At 43.6% G+C, this 14,467-nt stretch overlaps 1 protein-coding gene across 1 annotated transcript in view; it reads right to left on the bottom strand.

The window, feature by feature from the left end:
- The window catches only part of Glis3 (GLIS family zinc finger 3), a 426,546-nt gene extending 413,165 nt beyond the window's left edge, over positions 1-13,381 (bottom strand). The window contains exon 1 of the mRNA XM_059259342.1: positions 12,906-13,381. Within this exon, the coding sequence (XP_059115325.1) occupies positions 12,906-13,293 (388 nt within the window). The 5' untranslated portion in view covers positions 13,294-13,381. The remainder of the gene's footprint in view (positions 1-12,905) is intronic.
- Positions 13,382-14,467: the final 1,086 nt, after the last annotated feature.

Here is a 14,467-nt window from a genome sequence, read left to right as displayed (position 1 = left end):
GCTGTGAACCTCTGGGATCACCTGACACTCCAAACAGCTGACAAGGGACTCTGAGGGTTAACCTCACTACCTCTTATGGGATGATGGTTCGGGATGTTGCTTTGTCCCGCCTAGCTTGAGAAATGTTTTGCAGATTTGGAAAGCCACTGGAGAGAAAACCAGGAACAATGGTACTTTTATCTACCTTTCAACCCTACCAGGGATGGGTTAACTAAAACAGGAAAAAAACCCAAAGATAAGCTACATGGGTGGAAAAGGACACTCTCAGAGGCTGTAACATTATTGAACGAAAATCTCAGTTCCAGAAAGAAGCTACCTTCCTGTGAGTTGTTGGCCAGGGAAGTGCCTGAGCCCACAAATCATAAAGGCTATTGCTACAGTGGTTGATTGTATGCCTGGACTAGAAGGTAAGACCCTGAAGACACCACATGTTCACGCTCTGACTGTACAACATGTAGAAATTAATCTGGGACTGAACTGGAAACTCCCACCCTGCTCTCTGGCTTTGGTATTGTCAGAGGGAGGCATGCAGGCTGCTGGTGGAGAACCATCACTGATGTTTCCGCTTGGCCACAGACCCTGTGTGCTAGAAAACACCAACATGCCAGGCAGGACTGCCTTCTTGTGCAAGAGTGGCTTGGCTATCTTGGGTAAGACCAACTGTCTTCCAGTTGTACATAAGGCCCACTCCATACACAAGAGAGAAGCCAAGCATGGTACCATAAGCCAGAACCAAGACCTGTAGCTGTATATATAGGTCACAAATCTCAATAGGGAAGAAATTTGTATGGTCTTATTAGATGAGTATCATGCGCCTGCCAATCCGCCCTCTAAACACGTGTTTATGCCATCACTGTTGCTGTAAGCCTCAACTCATAACCTCTGGGGACACTCCTACACAAGTAACATGGTGGCCTGTTTCTTAGCCATAGGTAGCCATCTATGCCCCCTCTAAGGCTCAATGATCATTATGGAAAAGGGGTGGAAAGGATGTAAGAGACAGAGGACGGGATAGAGTGTTGTTATATTATAGTCTCTCAGAGATTAAAATGTTCCATCCTGCAGGGCAACTCCTTAAGCAGGGTGTAAACAACAACAAAAATAAAAATAAAAGTAAGTTCAAGAATTCCCTGAAAGTGACCAAATTCACTAGTCCCTCCCTGCCAGAGCAAGCACAATCTGGCTGCAAAGATGACTCTCAGACAAGAAGAGCTACCTGGAAGAGATTCAGACCACCTGAGGCACGTGGAGAGGGTACTCCAACCCACTGAGCTGCCTGCAGGCTGTGTGCTGTGCTCCAGGTTCCCAGTTTTGCTGGAGTGAGTCTTGGTGATGCAGTTGTCTTTGAGTCATTTCTGCTCCTGCAAGTATCCCCTCACCCATCTTCCTGTAACCCCAATAAAACTCACTCGTTCGCCAAGTTGGACTTTGGTGGTATCCCCGCTTTCATCTGTCATGGATTCCGTATCTGGGATGAGTAGATGGGTGTGCTTCATCTCTCAAAGAACAGTTCAATCACACAACACGTGTGTGCACACACACATACACATATGATATCTGCTTAATCATCCAGAGCCAAGTGATGGGCTTGGGTCCTGGTTCGGTCCCTCCCTAGCTATGTGAGGGTGAAGAAATGCTGCAAATAGATCTTAGTTTCCTCATCTATAAAACAGGAAAAACAATATCAATGTGCCCAATGGTCCCCACCTCATTGCGTTTTGAAGCAGCTTAGATGTAATAATATAAAGTATCAATCCATAATCAATCAAAAAGTAATTTTGCCGGGCGGTGGTGGCGCACGCCTTTAATCCCAGCACTCGGGAGGCAGAGCCAGGCGGATTTCTGTGAGTTCGAGGCCAGCCTGGGCTACCAAGTGAGTTCCAGGAAAGGCACAAAGCTACACAGAGAAACATTGTCTCGAAAAATCAAAAAAATAAATTAAAAAAATAAAAAAATAAAGTATCCAGAATATATAGCAATATACATCATATAATGTTATGTCTTAACTGTTATTAGTCTTTAAAAATCTGGTTAAAACTACAAAGAAAGCGTGGAAAAGGAAGTTGTGGTCCTGCCTCGCTTTATTTCTTTGGGTTTGTTCCAAACACTTCAAACATTTTTGCAAGGAATTCCAGAATGTGGTTCAGTGATTTCACCTAGACCTAACACCCTATCACTCCAGTCAATTTAAGAACCAGAACAAAAAGTAAGAAGAGGTCCCACGTAACCCTGACTGACTTCTTTTTGGAATACAGTTATTGACTTAACAATCCTATAGAATATTCCATGACTGGCAGTTATGCTCACAGATAGCTGGAGCCCCATAATTACTATTTTGAGTCTAGAACTGTCACTGGACAGGGCATTTCTTTCCAGTTCTCAGAGGCAGCACGACCAGCCAAAGCATGGTGTGAAGACTCTGGATCCTGGAAACGTGTACCCTCTTCCTTTCCAGCCTCCAGCCCTCGGGTGGCAGTGCTTCCCACCGTACTAACCTCAGAGCTCTCCTGTGCTTTTTCAGACATTCAACTGTTCTAGAAACATCCACCGTTAGATTGTCTATACTAAAATAACGACAGTGAGGTTCTCCTCAGAGTCCTGGAAACACCCCAGCATTTACTCCAAGCTTTCCCACACTACACAAAATCACCCACTTCTACTAAATTTGGCAGAGGGCAACTCGGGAACTTCACCTGAAGCATGGTCAACAAAAATGTCTTTGTGTCAGTCAAGGGGATACCTTCTTGGTGTCTATTTTCACTTCTTCCACCTAAGACATGAGGTGGCCGCTTAGCAAGCTGTCAATGTGGAACCGCCCACACATTCAATGTGCTGTCTACGTATGTCATACGACAAAGCCTGTCCCCCCTCAAGTCTCGCCTACATTTAGATCTTTAGTCCAGTTTTTTCATGACTCTTATTTATGCTAAATTATCTACAAAGTTGTAATGTCAATCAAGGGAGGACTCGTCACTATTTGTATAGAAATATGCCATCATTTCATACACCATATTGTTGGAAGCAAACAAGATATCTGAGTCAACAATATACCCTATGTGGATCAACAGAATTTCAGCTAATTATACTTTTTGCTTCTCTCGTGGCTCCTTTCCATTTGAAGTGGAGCTATATTGGAGCATTTTCATATTGATATCAGAATCTTTATCGTAAGCTGTATTGCTTTTGTAGTTTCCTTAGATTTTAGTTAAGGTATATATATATATATATATATATATATATTAGCTATGAGTAATAAGTATATACTACTATTAATTTTTCTTGAGAATCATGGAAAGTAGTAAGGGTGTGATACAGACACAAGAGGACTGCTGAGAGTATACTACAGGGCCTGGCAATAAGCATGCCAAAGGTTCTTTTTCAAATATTTTTATTTTATAATTAATTTAATTTTACCTATCAGCCACGGATTCCCCAAAATCAATTATCTTCATGTATTTTTGATCATACCACCTCTCCCTCCCCTCAATTCTTCCCAGATCCACTTCTAATACCTATCCACCAATTTCGTGTTGACTTAACCCCATCAAGACTGATTTCTATTGCCCAAATGTCACTGGATGGGTGGCCCTCAGAGCATGATCTAGGCAAAAATGCCCCATCAGTATCTCCCAAGGCTCCTGGAGTTGCCCAAACATACGGAAGGCACACATCCTGGAGGAAGATAGGCTTGCGTGAAACATCAGCTCTGACTCTTATCCCCTATGTGAATCAAGTGAATGGTCTCAGCTCCCTCAGCAGCACACTGCACACTTCTAAACTGAAGTTAACAACAGCCCTAACACATTGGCTGTGCCGGGTCTCAAGCTCTAACGGGCTCTGGCACACTATAGGTCCCCCACCGAAGCTAAATGCTGCTTTCTTTCTCCATCTTGCCTAATTCTCTATCATGTATTAAGAGAGGAAACCCCATATAGTTCTGAGAGCAAACAGCCTTTCAAAGTGCTGAAGGTGACTGGTTCCCCTTCTGGTTCAGTTCACTGTCCTACAGCACTGCACCAGGGGAGGGTTATTCACGGGATACTGTATTCTTTTCAACGTGGAATGCTCCAAGCCTGACAAAGCACTTTTCTGAACTGGAACAAATCGTACCTGCCATTCAGTAATACTTGGAAATTCATCATCAATTTGATTTACACCCAGCATCAATAAATCACACAAAGTATCCCCTGTGTAGCCCAGGGAGTAAACAAAAGTAAACATTGTGCTTCACCTGCCTGGCTGGCCAGACGAAATGCAAACTCTGGCCACCTCAACTGGAATAATGCCTTTAGTCTCTGGTCGATTTGGTTATTTTGGGAGGCTTTTATGGAATATTAACTTTATTTGCTCTAATTCTACAGGAAGCAACATTGGAAGTGCAAGGAAATATAAATGATTAAAAAGCAGAAGTGAAGGGAAAAAAAGCAAGTGTTTTGCTCTTTTTAACTGTATTTTTTCCAAATAAGGGGGTCTCACATTGCTACTCTGTTTCTAGTAGGGCTACATTCCACCCAGAGGCCCTGGGGGTAACGGTTTGTTTTGGTTGCCTCTTGTTTTTCAAAATAGAGTGGAGGCATTAACACAGAGAAGTAACATTTTAAATCAGTGGCAATCTGGTAAACTTCCTCATGGAGCAGGAGGAAAACAAGCTAGCTAACCCACCCAGGAATCAATCCCTAACCTGAACTCCAGACTCTGACCAATGAAATCAGCCAATAAGCATTAAAAAAAAAATTAAAAAAAAATTAAAAAGTGATGTGTTATTTTACGTACATTAAGTGTTAGCCCTCCCAGGTTCACATAATACATTATCTTCCCTGAACCAGGTCTTTACAAGAGACACCAGTCTTAAGTGACACAAAAGAGTTTTAAAATCCCAATTAGTTTGGTGTCCTTTGTTGATATTATTCTGTTTTTCTCTAACCAACAATAATGAATAACCTACAAATGCTAATGAATAACTAACTCCTTTTGTCTCCAAGGACAGCCAAGCCCAACAAGAAATGTCAGAGGGCCTGAGGTAAAATAAAAACCTTTATAATGAAAATCTTCCCAATTATACTGTCCTCAGGGTACTACACATGCAAAAATGTCTTAAATATTTAAATAGTCATGTCAAATGTGCTTAAAGTGGGGATCATAAAACTGATTTCCCAAATGCTTTGAAAAATGAGTTTCTACAAGTCTAATTACAGTGAGTTCTGTTGGACCAGGAAGCAAGGAAATACTCTCTGTATTGCTATGTTAAGTGGGGCTCCACATTCACAAGCCCTAGCCAGGCCAGGGAGCTGCCCTACACACAACACACTCCCATGCTGCCTCCTCAAGTGCAGACACAGAGGAAAGCCCACCTCTGCACATTAAAAACCAACATGGGCCGGGCGGTGGTGGCGCACGCCTTTAATCCCAGCACTCAGGAGGCAGAGGCAGGCGGATCTCTGTGAGTTCGAGGCCAGTCTGGTCTACAGAGTGAGATGCAGGACAGGCGCCAAGCTAAACAGAGAAAACCTGTCTCGAAAAACCAAAAAAAAAAAAAAACCCGACATAGTGTAAGCAATGAACTTGAAAACTAACTTCTACTACCTCTAATCTGTTACGCTAGAACCCCTTCCGTTACCTGGACAGAACAGAGAGGACACACTGATGCCTGTGTCCCAGGCTCTCTCTGACCTGCAATGAACAAGAGCACAGTGATGTGTTTTAAAGACAGCTCTTTTTCCAATGCTTTCCCCAACTCTAACTGTGGGCAAGGTTTGGAAGTGATGGCACCCCAGAGGCAGTAAGGATGCCCTTTCACACGGCTCTCCAAGCATGCCCTACTAAAAGAGACTGGCAATTTGGGTGAAAGTGAGTGGTTTTAGGTCTAGGGCAGGGAAGTCCAAGCGAGGTGAAAATATCTTGCTATGTCTGAAAACAGGAAGTATTTAATGGGAACATGGTTAAAGGGCACAGGAACTGACTTCAAGTGGGTTCCTCTGGCCGTATTTGGGTTCATTGGAGCATCAGAAAGAATTATGACAGTAATGAGTCACAGAGAACCATTTTTGAAACAGAGTCCCTAAGTGAGTCTACAGTGATCCTAAAGAGATGAGGGGAAGCCCCTCTTGACCAGCTGCTGTGGTCTGAATCCAAAAATCTCCCCACAGACTGTGTATTCGCACATCTGCCCCAGCTAGGGGCATTCTTTGGGGAGGTAATAATAATCAGGACATAACTAACTGCCAGGCTGACAGACACTGGGCACAAAATGCAGAGAGGGGAGGTTATACCCAGCTCTAAGCTCTGATCAGAATCTCTGCCTCGTGGTCTGGCTGCTGTGCAAGGAGCCATACACTCCTACAGACATGACCAAGCTGCTTCTGCCATCAGGCCTCACTAGGATAGACAGAAGTCCCTTGAACTGTGACTAGACAAATCCTTCCCCTCTTAAGTCCCTTGAACTGTGACTAGACAAACCCTTCCCCTCTTATGTCCGGCATCTATCAAGTATTTTGTCACTGTATTGCTGAAAGTAAGACACCAGCTAATAACCATACAAGGACTGACAAAGTCAGAAAGCATCACCACACTCAACAAAGAGAGCCTGACTCAGATAGAGACCAGAGGGTTAGCTCGGAAAGGCTCATGAATGTGACGTCATTGACTAACTTTGATGGGAAACGTGTCTGCAATGCAGTGATCTGATGACGATATGGTGTTCACCAGGTAAGTCTTAGGACAAAGAGCACCTGATGTTTCCTGGTGTAATGCTGTGGGCCACACACCAGTCACCTATTCCATATTCTTCTTTTTAATTTGGGTGTGCGTGTGTGTGCACACACATACGGGAGGTGTGCACTTGTGCATGTAGGTGTGGAGTCCAGAGGTTAACACTGGTCATCTGCTAATCTTTCTCCACCTCATTGCTGAGACAGGGCCCCTCTTTCTGAACCTAGGGCTCACCATTTCAGCCCAAGTGGCTGCAGTGAGCTCAGGGGATTCAAACCTGAGTCAGATGGTGAAGGAATGGTCAGCCAAACAAGTGTGAGGGAAGAGACAGCTAACCTGAACCCAGCACAAATGAAAAATGCATGGGGGGGGGGGAGTAGGGAGAACTGGGGAGACTAAAAAAGGAACCCGAGATACTGTGATAGCCATATATAATAAATACACTCAAACTTGATTAGAGCTATCTAAATTAAAAACCAGTGAGAAAGGGTGCTTGGACTGAAAGTAGAGAGAGAAAATAATGTATGGATAAAATAAATTATGGAATGCACACTAAAACATAATTATATGTAAGTGAGTCTGTTCTCTGAGTTAACTTCCTTGGTTATGATTAACATGTATTTGTGTATATACATGAAGAATGCCAATTTTAAGATGAAATGTCACAGTATCTGTCACTTATTTCCAAGTAGTTCAAAATATTTGAAAAATATAACTGTGGCAAAATGCTGAGAAGTCAAACCTATTAATCTAGGTTTAGCACTTTGGTATGCTGAAGCAGGAGGATCACTAAGTTCAAGGCCTGTCTAGTCTACATACTGAGTTCAAGCCATCCAAGGCTATACAGTGAAACCTTGTCTCAAAAAAATAATAATAATAATTAACTAGTTGTTTAGTTAGCATAGAACACAACACAAAATAATGTAAAGCCAAAAAAAAAAAAAAGGACCGAAACACTGAGACCAAACAGTGGGTTTTCTCATTAAGAAGCACTTGATAAAAAAGATTGGCTAATGGAAGAGGAGATGACTGGATAGGGCGCTCCCAGGGAGCTGTTTAAAAAGGAACAGAATCGAGGGAAATTACCCTTTTCTCTTTCTGCCGTTTATCCTTCCTCCCCCCTCTTCTCAGAAGGCGGATTCTGGTCAGAGCTGGACTGAGGCGGCCATGGTGCAGCCAAGAGGAACACGGTACAGTCCCGGGCCTGAGAGTGCACAGCTGAGTAGCCGACACTGACCCCTAAGAAAAATGGCCTCATGACAAGCCCTGGGCACTTCAAGAGGCCAACCAAGTGTCTCTGTGTTTTTATCGTGCCCACAGGCCCAAGAAACACCTAACAGCCACATTTATTAAGGAGTCGAGTGTCAACACTTAACAGCGTGTGTGTACTAGCAACTTATTAGCTGCTTTAAAAAGTAATATTCATAAATTAAAAGAAAAATAGCATATGTTTGATTCAATAGGCACCATTTCAGGAGGGATATATGCTCCCGTGATATACCCTACCACTTCCCAAACCTTAGAAAAAGGCAGATCCCATCATGCTCATGGCCTGTTCACATCTACATGTCACCTAAAATTGTAGTAAAATAGCCCAGTGTGATAACTCATGCCTGTAATCTCAACACTCAGAAGGCAGAGGCAGGGGTAATTGCCTCACATTTCAAGGCCAGCCTAGGCTACAAAGTGAGTGCAGGGTCAGTCTCTGAGACTCTCTCAAAGAAAACCCCAAATGTTAAATAATTAAATTACTTTAAAAATTAAAAAACAAGCTACCCACCAAACTCCAAAACTTTCTTACCTCAAACCAGATCTCTGCACCGACTGAGTACTAGCTTCTTCTTCCTGTTGCCCAAGCTCTTAGCAACCACCCCCGTCTCTATAAACTTCACAATTCCAAGTCCTTATACAAGAGGACTCATAAAATGCATGTTTCTGAAGCTGATTTATTGGATTCAGCACAGTTTACTCAAGGTTTATCTGTTATAGGATGTGCCAGAATTTCCTTCCTTTTCAAGTTGAGTACACATGTATCATCATATTATGTCTACACGCTCATCTTGTGATGGACACTTACTTGCACATCTACCTTCTGGCTACGGCGAGTAATGCTTTCAGGAACAGCAATAAAAAGTGCTTGCTTTCCCTGAGACTGTAGCGTCACAAACATCACCAAAAGGAATGTAATGAAATTTACTATGGAAAGTGTCCATCTCCACTAGCAAGAAGTTTACCTGGTGAGCAAAGAATGCTGTGTATCTCTCTGATTCCTTCAAATTTTTAAGTGTCCTAAGACTCTTTAAGTTCACTGTGGTACCCCAGTAACCTTGAGGTACCATTTGGAACCCACACCATAGGATGCTGAAGCCACTGTTATCTGTGTTTCCAGGATAGTGGAATGTAATCCTTAGTCAACAGAAATTAACACTGTCAAATCTACACTTCCCACCAGTGTTCCTCTGTAACATCCTCAAGAACCTAAGTTCTCCGGATACAGTCCCAAGAGTCAGTGCAATCACTCTCGGACTCAGAAAAGGCTCTTCTTATTACTGTGTAAATCACACACCATCCCAAAGCAATGAGGCCCTGCTGTGGTGAATTTTGTGTGAACTGCCTGAACTGCAAGGTACTCAAATGTTTGGTGAGACATTATTCCCGGTGTTCATGTTGGGATGTTTCTGGATGAGACTGACATTTACATCAGCAGACTGGGGAAGGACACTGCCCTCCTTGGTGATGAGAGACTACATTCAGTCATCCGAAAGTCTAACCAGAGCAAAAGCTTCTTTCCCTACATGAGGGGCAGCCTTTCCTACCTAGTTGCTCTTGAACTGGAACACTGGTTTCTTCTTCTTGCCTTTGGACTCACACTGAAATACTGGCTCTTCCTGAGTCTGGAGCCTGCTGGCCTTTGGACACAAACTCTACCATTAGCTCTTCTGGCTCTCAGGCCCTCAGCTCTGACTGGAATTAAATCCTCCACTGTCCTGGGCCACCACAATTTCATTAGCAAACTCCTAATAAGACGACTCTTTATTTCTATTCATACACACCTCTCTCTCTCTCTCTCTCTCTCTCTCTCTCTCTCTCTCTCTCTCTCTCTGTCTGTCTCTCGTCCTCTCTCTCTCACATATATTCTCAAGCTATTTCTGGAAGCCTCAACTGGTATTCCCCGAGTTACATGCTGCCCCAGGGTCAAAGCAGCCTCACCCATCTACACTTCTTGGTTAGTCCCTCAAGACTTCATATGTTGCATTGTTTACTCTCTTCCAGCATCAGTTCTTATAAAAACTCTACACCTCTAAGCCATGCGGAGCCAGGCAGAAATCTCGTCCCTCTAGGCTTGGATTGTGTTTTTTTCCCTACCCAAAACAAATGCTAGAAAGCTCCCCCACATGCACACATGCCATGCCAGCTCATGCATGAACACACTCATACACTCTCGTACACACAGCTGAGTACAGTTATGAGGCTAGCACCTCACTTTCCAATTGTGTGCCTAGATGTGCTACTGTCCTCCTTGATCCCTGTGTCATGAGGCCACGGAGCCCTCTCAGAAGTTGATAAATGGAGCTAGAGAGACGGTTCAGTTGGTTAAACGCTAGCTGTGCAGGCCTGGGGACTTGAGTTTGGATTCCCCAGCACCCACATAAATGCCAGGAGTAACGAAACGTGTGTAACCCCAGAGCTGGGGAAGCAAAGATGGGATCCCTGGAGTATACTGATCAACCCTTCCAGCAAAACCAAGGAGTTCCATATTCAGTGGTGAGAGACCCTGTCTTAAAAAAAGAAAATGGAGACTGAGGAAGAGATCAGCACTGATCTCTGGACTCCACTCCTGCCTGCCCATGCACACATGCATACTCACACACACAAAGACTGACACACTACTCTGAATATATCCCTCTCAGAGTCCTCACTGTGCTTTGTAACTACCAGTATATTTGTCTAAATTCTCAAACACCCTGAGGGGAAGGCTGCATTTTACATACAAGTCTTCCAGAACAATGGCTTATATTCCCCACAATATAAGTTCAACAATTATTTGTTGAATAAATGATCAGATGGAGTTTACACAATCCCAGACCATTGGCTGTTGGCTTGATTTATGAATTCTGACAAGATCTGCAAGGAACAATTCAACCACTTCTGGCCTCACCAAGACCACGGATGGTATCCAAGCTGCAAGGCTGAGAGGAATAACTTCAGATTGTCCCCAGCTTCTTATCTGTGAGAACTCATGCTCCAAGCATGCTGACAGGAAGCCCAGCACTGTCTACTAGCTAAGAGCCAGCAAGCCTCAGGGGAAGAACAGGGAGGCAGTACTCACTCGACATGCATTACAAGGTATGCTGGTCCTGATGACTCACTCAAGTTAGGCTCCCTTAGCCTAAGTTCCTGAAGCACATTTTCAACCAGGATTATAATTATGGCTTCTATCAAAGTACCATTCCTGAACTCTTTCTTAGTTAGTTCCCAAAGTGTCCCCAAAGGGTGTGTTCTTTTTGGACCTTCGTCAGATAAATCAAGTACGGGACACATCCCGAGCTGTTGCAAGCAATTGCTGAGTTTATGTCGGAAAGCATTCCCACATGCAGCCTGATACATACACGATAGGAGAAATGCAGGTTATTAATATTATCACCATCACCACTATCAGTCACGTGGACAAACACTAGGGCCTATAAAAGCAAGCTGCGGATCACCAGTCAAGATGAGGTGAGAGGTGTCGCTGGGGCAATGCCTCTAAAACCCAGCAGAAGCGTTTGATAGGAAGAAACAGGTGTCACTGGGGCAATGCCTCTAAAACCCAGCAGAAGCATTTGATAGGAAGAAACAGCGCTCAACCCCATGAGCGCAGTGGCCTGAGAGTTACAGACTAGTCTGGAAAGGACCCCCAGGGAAACCTTACCTAAACTTAAATACCAGGACCTCTAGGAGAGTAAACTCCTCCAAACAGAAACTAGACTAAATGTAAATTAATAGGAAAAGCGATAATAAGAAAGTATAAGAGAAATATAAAAGCTACATGTATGCTTACTGTTGTAGGGTTTTTCATTTTTTGTTGGTTTGGGTTTTTTTTTTTTAATCTCTTCACTTATGCCAAAAACTCCATACACCAAAATACACAGACACCAAGACGAACAAGTCTTTGGCTACATGTCTGTTATAAATCATTATTCACCTTAATTAACAGGGTATGTGGCCATTCAGTAGCCTGTTAGTAACTCTACTGAGCAATATAAGCACTTTTAATACAAACATTTAAATACTAAACGATAAAGTACCTTAAGGAGTATACAGAGTGCTATTGCACATAAAACACTGTAGCTATGGAGGATTCAGGCTCTTTTTCTCCCTGGCCTAAACACACACACCATCTGCAGCATACACTCATTAAGTCCACACCAATTGCTAGAGAAAGTGTCGTGCAAATACTTTGTTAGTCCTCAAAAACTACTCTTTAATTTGAAATATATGGAAACCCACCCAATCACTACTAGACTAAACCACATGTTGTGTTTCAAATTAACCAAGGTTTCTAGTCCCTCACAAATTTTAGGTACATGTTTATTATTCTTGTTGGAGACAGGGCTCATTGGTGGAGCAGTTGCCTAGCATGCTACTCTAAGGCCATGGTTTCAAGCCCCAGCGTTAAGGGGGAATGGATTATGCATTATTCCCTGTACTGATTAAAGTCTTCATTTTCTTGTTTATATTTACTGACTCCTTATTTTACTGGTTATTACAATGTCTCTCTTTTAACCGTTTTCCTTCTAAGCACAGCTTTTCTTCTAGTACTTCTAACACCAGCAGTGGTTCTGGTTTAGCCTTGACCTCCATGGTCTGTAGAATCCACTCCATCCCGTAAGCTGGGGCAGAGCCACATGTATGCAGAAGACAGATTTCGTCACCTTGCTCCTGTCCCCTTCATCACCTCCCTCACTATCTCCCTTTTGAGCTGACCTTTCTGCTGTACCTTCTCCTCTGCTTCACGTTCCGAGGTGTCACACATTTGTATTTAGCATTTACACACACAGACACAAGTACACACCCAACCCCTTACCAAGCCTGAGACTGTGAACTTTGACTTTGATGTTAAATTACATATATTTTCTATAGAACTCACTGGCAGTGAACAGACATGAGGGAGATAAAACGTCCCCATTTTTAAGATTCTAAAATGACAATCCTACCTTTCTCGGGATTTGAAGAAAAGGGGTCTCCAAATTCTTGCTGTTTGGATTTTACAGTAAGTGATGATGCCATGCCACCAGTGTGAGTGGCCTGAAATTGAGGCTTCCCATTGGTGAGTAACTGTCTCCTCGGGCTCAGGGCAGGCAGATGGATGGGGCTCACGGCCATGTTGCTCTGAGGAGCCATCCCTGCTCCGGAGGACATCTTGAGATGGAGGCTGTTAGCAAGACTTCCAATGGTGGGGCTGGGTGTGCTGGCACAGGACGAGGGGCCCGGAGTGCCTGAGTGGGCTCTGATGGAAGGAATATGTTGACCACTGAGCAACCCAGGCCCCTGTGGGGTTCTCGACGCACGATGGAGACTCATGCCACATGACCTTCCATTCATTGTGAAAGCCCTAAGGCCAAGATGGTCAATATCCAACGGCACTACTGATTCTTTCAGGGCAAGTCAAGTAATTTATCCATAGGATAGGTGATAAGTCTGTTTAAAACAAAAGCAAATACAGGCGTTGGGAAAGGTAAAACTGAAAATAAGACACAGCAATTTTTCAACTTGTACAGCATTCACACCACCACCACCACCACAAGAACAACAACAACAAAAAAAACCACACTTGGCAAACTAGCCCCTTATGTAGAACAAGATCATAGAACACACAGCTCCCTGGCAAGGACTCTCCACTTCTGTATTCATGGGAGGCATGTATTATGGGTCATTGCATTGTCGTTTGTCACTGTGCCCTTCTCAATGTGGTACTCTCAGCAGCTACCACCAGTCTACTGAGGACGGCTTACAAAATGTAGCTTACTCTACTCCCAAAGGATTGGTCCATACACTCCACTTTCCCTACAGTGTGTCTTTGGAAAGCCAGAACACCAGCCTCTGGGAGCTGTGACACTAAACTTCTGAAGTTCCCAGTCAACATATACAAAGCCAACACGATGTTCATTCTAAGAGAAATATTTTCATAGTGCCCAGATTTGCAGATCAGAACTCTAGGCATGGGACTATTAGTTTTCACAGAGCCTTACATTTAAATACTTACAACAGCATCAAGACCTTAGATTCGGCCGGGCGGTGGTGGCGCACGCCTTTAATCCCAGCACTTGGGAGGCAGAGGCAGGCGGATCTTTGTGAGTTCGAGGCCAGCCTGGTCTACAGAGCGAGATCCAGGAAAGGCGCAAAGCTACACAGAGAAACTCTATCTCGAAAAACCAAACAAAAAAAAAAAAAAAAGACCTTAGATTCATATTGATTCTGAATTATGGAGCTAGAAATGAACTCAATGCCACAATGCTCCTACCTTCCATGCGAGGGTCTGGGAGAGGAGAGAGCTATAGACAGTACCTCTTGGAAAGCACAGGAGAAGAGGAGCTCTTAAAGGTGGGTGCCAGTATGTTCACAGAAAGCCCTACTGTATTACCATATATACCATACTGTCAGGAAGCCTCTGACGGGACCAGAAAAAAATTACCCATGTGTCCACCAAATGCCATTTTCTACTTGTATGTGATGATATCAACACTCCCTGGTCTAAAACTAAGGAAGGCTCTTCCCC

The sequence above is a fragment of the Peromyscus eremicus genome, chromosome 1 (assembly GCF_949786415.1).
Source record: "Peromyscus eremicus chromosome 1, PerEre_H2_v1, whole genome shotgun sequence".
In the NCBI taxonomy this organism is placed as follows: domain Eukaryota; kingdom Metazoa; phylum Chordata; class Mammalia; order Rodentia; family Cricetidae; genus Peromyscus; species Peromyscus eremicus.
Note: the sequence above shows the minus strand (reverse complement) of the source record. Positions and strands in the feature narration are given on the sequence as shown.